Below are 6,277 nucleotides of genomic sequence, written 5' to 3'. Positions count from 1 at the left end.
ATAAGAGTTGAAGGAACTTAATACAATACTTGCCATTTGATGAGGCCTCAACCAATGGTAGCTTTTTTTTTTTTTTAAGATTTTATTTATTTATTTGACAGAGAGAGACAACACAAGCAGGGGGAGTGGGAGAGGGAGAAGCAGGCTCCCCGCAGAGCAGAGAGCCCGATGCGGGACTTGATCCCAGGACCCCGGGACCGTGACCTGAGCCGAAGGCAGTCGCTCAACCAACTGAGCCACCCAGGCGCCCCCAATGGTAGCTTATAACACTAAACCCAAGAGAGATTTGGTAATCTCAGAGAAATGCATATCCAGTTACATGGCAGAGCCAAGATAGGAACTCAAGTCTGTGTTATCTCAAAACTCCACACTCCTTCCATTATACCAGGCTGGCAAGCTAAATACATCTCCATCTTAAAATATTTTTTCTAAGAGTCCAGAGGTCTAACCTTCCAGATTAGTATAATTTTTTTTAAAGATTTTATTTATTTATTTGAGAGAGAGAATGAGAGAGAGAGAGCATGAGAGGGGGTAGGGTCAGAGGGAGAAGCAGACTCCCTGCAGAGCAGGGAGCCCGATGCGGGACTCAGTCCCAGGACTCCAGGATCATGACCTGAGCCGAAGGCAGTCGCTTAACCAACTGAGCCACCCAGGCGCCCACAGATTAGTATAATTTTTAATTTTTTTCTATTATAGACTCATAAAAATACAAATCAACCTTACTACACTACCCAGAATTAACTATTAATATTTTATTTTCTTCCAACCCACATTGTTTTCTGGAAAGGTTTCCTAACACATACTTTCACCAGCAATAGTATAGGATAGTGCCTGGCCGATACTAATAAAAAGAATTCTGGGTGCCTGGGTGGCTCAGTTGGTTAAGCGACTGCCTTCAGCTCAGGTCATGATCCTGGAGTCCCTGGATCGAGTCCCCGTTGGGCTCCCTGCTCAGCGGGGAGTCTGCTTCTCCCTCTGACCCTCCCCCCTCTCATGTTCACTCTCTCTCTCAAATAAATAAAATTAAAAAAAAAATTCTGATCGCTTTTAGGCCTTTTAGCTAAGATCAAGTGTAGTATGGGTTCTTATTAGTTTAATATCCGTTATGTCCTCTACCCGAGGACAATATATTAAATGGATTTTTGGAACTAGGAGATAGAACAGGACCTGGCTCCATCCACTTCACGCATAGACCTGGTATTGCAGTACTTCCAGGAACAGTGCACCCCCACAGGGGAATAGAGGTTGCCCAAAAGAAAAGGGGGGTAAATGGAAAGAAAAAGAACTCTGCTCTTTTGATAAATGCCAAATGATACGCTTAAATTTCTATTCTTTGATCAGCGAAGTTAGGTATTATTTCCTTTAATTTCTATTTCTTTAGCGGACTGCCTGTTCCTACCCTTTGCTCGTTATTCTACAGGAGTATTAAGTGTTTTATCCTTAGAATTTGTTTTTTACAATACAAAAAAAAAAAAAATCTGGCTGGTAGTCCAGGGCTGCTGAACTCCGGTCCACAACCACAAAACCGCGCTCGTCCACTAGTTAACTTTTAAGGCCAGCGGGCGGCCTTTATTCGCCAAGGCGGAAGGAAGGCTTTCACGAATCACGAGGGCGCGAATTGCTGCAAAGGCGTTGGCTCTCCCGGCCTCGGGAGGAACGTCTCGCGGGATCTCAGCCGTCCTTGGGGCCTTCGACCCGACTACAAATCCCGACGTACAACGTGCCTGAAGGCCCAAGCGCCCGAATGAAGGCGCAGGGCCAGGGTCATGTGTCTGTCTGCGTAAGGCGTCCGGTCATCTCGCCTACGCCTTTTTCTGCAGCTTCCACCTTGGCCGCCATTTTGTGCGGGAGGTTCTGGAACCTCTGAGCCCCGCCGACTCTATGGTTGAGCATTTCAGGGATCGACCAATCGGAAGCCAGATCTCGGAGGAAAACCCCGCCTTCACCCGTATGGAGGCGGGAACTGCCACGAAGCTCCTGTGGAGAGAGAGGAAGAAGCTACGGAAAGCCAATAAGAAAGGAGGACTTGAGGACGTTATCCAATGAGGATTCGAGGGGATTGCGGCCAATGAGAGTGGGGGGATCCCGAGACACGTGGGAGGGGGAGCTGAGCGCTGAGACCTAGAGCTAAAGCCGGGAGGTGAGTCAGTCACCTTGAGCTGGGCAAACGCTGTGGTCGGATTAGGGGCAGCGGGGCAGTGGGAGTGCAGGTGACTCGGGGCCGGAAGCCAGCGATGGGCAGGGGTGTGAGCTGGGCTGTGTGGAGGGGCATTTGTCCTCCGGTTCGGGAGAAGCGATGGGTGCCTATATCCTTAACAATTAATGTTAATTACCAACGGTAATGAGCGATTAACTGTCCCCACCGAGGCGGGCCGGGGACAGCTGTGTAAAATGGTTAGGACTCTGCCCGGCACCGACCCAGTATCTACCTCCAAAAGTCTTCCCTGGAGACCATACTCTTCAGCAACATTTCCTTCCTGGGGTTTGGGCCTCCTTCCTCTACTGAAGATCTCCGTGACCTTCCTTTGCAGACCCTTTCGCGCTGTCCCTCTGACCTCTAATGCCCTCCTCAGCTGGGGCACGGTGCAAGGAAGAACGTGGTCCAGGGAGGGCGGGCGGGGTGAAGGGGACGACCGAAGGTCGCCACTATAAGCAAACGACTGGGCTGTGAGTGAATCTTTTTTTCCCTCTGCAGACTGAGAAAATGCAGACCACCGGGGCACTACTCATCTCTCCGGCTCTGGTAAGCTGCGGCTCCGGGGTGATCCGTAGTGCCAGATGTGGGAGCTGTCGATGTTTAATGAATGAACTCCGAGGAGCTTGGCATCCAGGTGCTGCAGGCTCTTTGGGGAGGCTGTAGTGATGCAGTTACCCCCTGTTTATTTAGACCAGGAAACGAAGCTTTCTTGGCTTTGGAATGTGGTCAAAGTCGGGATAGGATCTTTACACGAGCCTGGCTTGGCCGTAGCCAGACAGCCCACTGAAGTAGTCATTCTCAAGCTTGGCTGGAGCTCTCCAGGTGATTCCCATGTTCAGCCATGTTTGAGAATCACTGCATTATGTTGACATGTTTCAAGAAAGCCAGGTTACAGGGGCCTCTGCTTAGATGGTTGTTCGAGGAGCCTCACCAGGCTTACTGGCCCAGTCCATTCAGGGTGTGTACCAGTGAGTACACGCTAACAAAATAATATTTCCCTCTTTGGATTCTTTGGGTGATCTGGGTACAAACCCTTCCTGTACCCGGTTTGATGTTAGTGTGGGTTCTTCCATTCTGGGATACTGGTAAGGGCTGTGCCCGTAGAAATGAACTTTGGTACCTGGGTTTAAATGGGAAAGTTGCCACTGCTAACTACACCTGGGTCTTGGACGGCTGTCTCTTGTGCAGGCCTATCTGGTAGAAACAGGAATGCATTAATTAACCTTGAAACACATGGGCTTTTTTTCTGTTTATAATCTTGTCATTTTTGATAGAAGTTCAGCATCTAGGTTTATCCTGTTTCCCTTGCTTGATTTGGAGGAATGTATCTTTCTGATTTGACAGATCCGCTGTTGTACCAGGGATCTGATCAGGCCTGTGTCTGCCTCCCTCTTGAGTAGGCCAGAGATCCCAGCTAAACAGGTAAAGGAATGTGGGCCCTCCTGTAAATTTCCCCAGGGGCACCTGGCTGGCTCAGTCCGTAGAGCATGCAACTCTTGATCACGGAGTTGTAAGCTCGAGCCCCACATCGGGTGTATTTATTACTTAAAAATAAAAATCTTAAAAATTAATTCGTTTCCCCAGGGAGGGGTTCTTCAAGATAGTGACCTGTAGGCCAGAGTGGGAGGACAGTTAGAGAATCTATCATGCTTTAATAGCTCTAAGTACCCCAAGGTGAACATTGTAGGTGAGAAGTTTGCAAAAGTGAGGTTTCCCTATTCCCTATTTCCCTATTTCCCAATTTCCCTGGCCCTGTCGGAAAATGGGCCCGAGGACTAATTCCCAGCTTTGTCTGCAATCTGAGCATTCTCTACCTGCCAGGCAATTTGCCAGTGGTTTCGGAGCCCAGGTGGGTGGGGCGAGGGAATGGGAGTCGGCCACCTGTCCTTAGGCCTCACTACCTCTCCTTCCCTACTTGCCTTTCCAGCCATCCCATAGCAGCTCTCCGCTCCAGGTGGCCCGGCGGGAGTTCCAGACCAGTGTTGTCTCCCGGGACATTGACACAGCAGCCAAGTTTATTGGCGCTGGGGCTGCCACAGTTGGTGTGGCTGGTTCAGGGGCTGGCATTGGAACAGTGTTTGGCAGCTTGATCATTGGCTATGCCAGGTAAGTTTGGGGGTGGCCTAGAGTATCTCCTACCATAAATTCCACCCCATTTGGGAGAAGCCTCAGCAGGAGCTCCCACTAGCTTGGGGTTGATTTCATTGACCTCTTGTTTTCTCCCGTGATCCCTGAATCATTTAAATGTGTTTCCAACCTGGCTCACTTAAACTTACCATGTTGGTACTCTGTTTACCTGTCTAAATCCCCAGGATAAATGTAGGTTAGGCCCTCTCCCACTTTCAGCGGTCCCCCCATGCCCACCACTGACAACCTACCTGTGTCCTCCACCATCCATTCCCTCAACCCTTCCTTTCCCCCGGCTGGCATCGATCTCTGTCCCTGGCAGGAACCCGTCTCTCAAGCAGCAGCTCTTCTCCTATGCCATTCTGGGCTTTGCCCTGTCTGAGGCCATGGGGCTCTTCTGTTTGATGGTTGCCTTCCTCATCCTCTTCGCCATGTGAGGTTCCATGAGGGTCACCTACCCGTCCCTGCTGCTTCGACTTCAGGCCATGCCTGGTGCTGGAGTGTGCTAAGCTTTACCATTAAACACAACGTTTCTCTAAACCCATATGCCTGCGCCTCTGTCCTTTGCCCCTGCGGAGGGCCTTGGTGGAAAGGTGGGACAAGGGAAGTGGGAATGGGTCAGCCATGGTTTGGAACTCCTCGGGGCTGGGAAGTAGCACTGAGAACATGGAGGGCTCCCTTTATTTCCCAGAGGGAGCATGGATTTGTCTAAGTAATGATAATTGGTGCCTTTTTCCCCTTAGAATTTAGTAGAATAATAATGTGCCATTCTTTTTTTTTTTTTTTTTAAAGATTTTATTTATTTATTTGACAGAGACAGAGATAGCGAGAGCGGGAACACAAGCAGCGGGAGTGGGAGAGGGAGAAGCAGGCTTCCCCCCGAGGAGGGAGCCCGATGTAGGACTCGATCCCAGGACCCTGGGATCATGACCTGAGCTGAAGGCAGACGCTTAACGACTGAGCCACACAGTCACCCCATAATGTGCCATTCTTAAGGGGCTTAATTTGCACCAAGCTCTGTTTTACATTTGTTATTTCAACAACCTTATGAACTAGCAGTACAATGGTTTATACCCATTTTGCAAATGAGGAGACCAAGGCTTAGGGCAGCAAAATAACTTGCCCGCCATCACAGAGCTGGAAGTGGGAGAATTGGGGATTCCACCTCAGGCCAGCCTGCCCCATTAGCTGCTGTGATGGCCCACGAGTAGGGTGGCACAGATAGGAAAACAGTGCCAAAGAAGTGATGGAGCCGGTTGGAAATGGAGGTGGGCCTTCATCTGCCTGCATTTAGCCCCACTTGTGTCATTTTCTTTCTTAGATGAAAGAATGAAAGACACTTTTTTAGAGTGTCTCAATGTTCTAGAATAAAGCAGATGAGGTACAGTTCCTGTTTTTGGAGAATTTACAATCTTAGCCTTGCTAGGGATAAAAAGGGTGAGGTTTTTTTGGTTGAACCAACTAGTGGATTGCATAGAGAGCCTTGCACAGCATCTTCCTTGTGGTCTCGGTCTGTGCGCAGCAGGCTTCCCCAACGTGGCTAACGTGCAACTGGTAACCCAGGGAAGAGAGCGCTAGGCTGATATATCCACAGCCGTGCTTCTCTAAGCCCTAGCACCAGCAAACCATGACAGAATGAACACAGAGGTGCTGGTTAACACAATCTGTCTCAAATTGGATGGTTTCAAAAGGAGTAAAAGTGGGACCCATTTTGTGAAAACATACCTCGCGAAACTAAGAATATCCCTATCCAGCTGAAGGGCAGCTAGCAAAGAGGGTTAAAACACCAAAAACTGTGACTTAATAAGAATGGATTGAATTTACATGCAACGTAAGTAAGGGCAGTCTGCAAGTATTTAGGTGCCAAGAATCCTCCTAGTAGTCTCGGGGAAGGCGAAGAAATCTAAGATCCTGCCCTTAAGGAGTTTCGGGCATTAAGAGAGTGGAAACCTT

General features: G+C 49.2%; 1 protein-coding gene and 1 non-coding gene across 3 annotated transcripts; both read left to right on the top strand.

Moving 5' to 3' along the window:
- The first annotated feature begins 1,040 nt into the window (after window positions 1-1,040).
- LOC123854839 (U2 spliceosomal RNA) lies at window positions 1,041-1,231 on the top strand. The gene has a single exon (XR_006793396.1). It is a non-coding gene; the product is annotated as a U2 spliceosomal RNA (small nuclear RNA).
- A 774-nt stretch (window positions 1,232-2,005) lies between these two features.
- ATP5MC1 (ATP synthase membrane subunit c locus 1) lies at window positions 2,006-4,864 on the top strand. 2 transcript variants are annotated; one of them, XM_045889082.3, is made up of 5 exons: window positions 2,006-2,140; window positions 2,696-2,743; window positions 3,542-3,619; window positions 4,125-4,303; window positions 4,647-4,864. In XM_045889082.3, the coding sequence occupies exons 2-5, from the start codon at window positions 2,705-2,707 to the stop codon at window positions 4,759-4,761; spliced, it is 411 nt and encodes a 136-aa protein (XP_045745038.1). In that variant the 5' UTR covers window positions 2,006-2,140; window positions 2,696-2,704; the 3' UTR covers window positions 4,762-4,864. The 2 variants fall into 2 exon arrangements, with proteins under 2 accessions (XP_045745038.1, XP_045745037.1); XM_045889081.2 differs by having other exon boundaries at window positions 2,082-2,210.
- Window positions 4,865-6,277: the final 1,413 nt, after the last annotated feature.

This window comes from Mirounga angustirostris, unplaced genomic scaffold (assembly GCF_029215605.1).
Source record: "Mirounga angustirostris isolate CCGP_5_RB_7025 unplaced genomic scaffold, mMirAng1.0.hap1 SCAF_17, whole genome shotgun sequence".
NCBI lineage: Eukaryota > Metazoa > Chordata > Mammalia > Carnivora > Phocidae > Mirounga > Mirounga angustirostris.
Note: the sequence above shows the minus strand (reverse complement) of the source record. Positions and strands in the feature narration are given on the sequence as shown.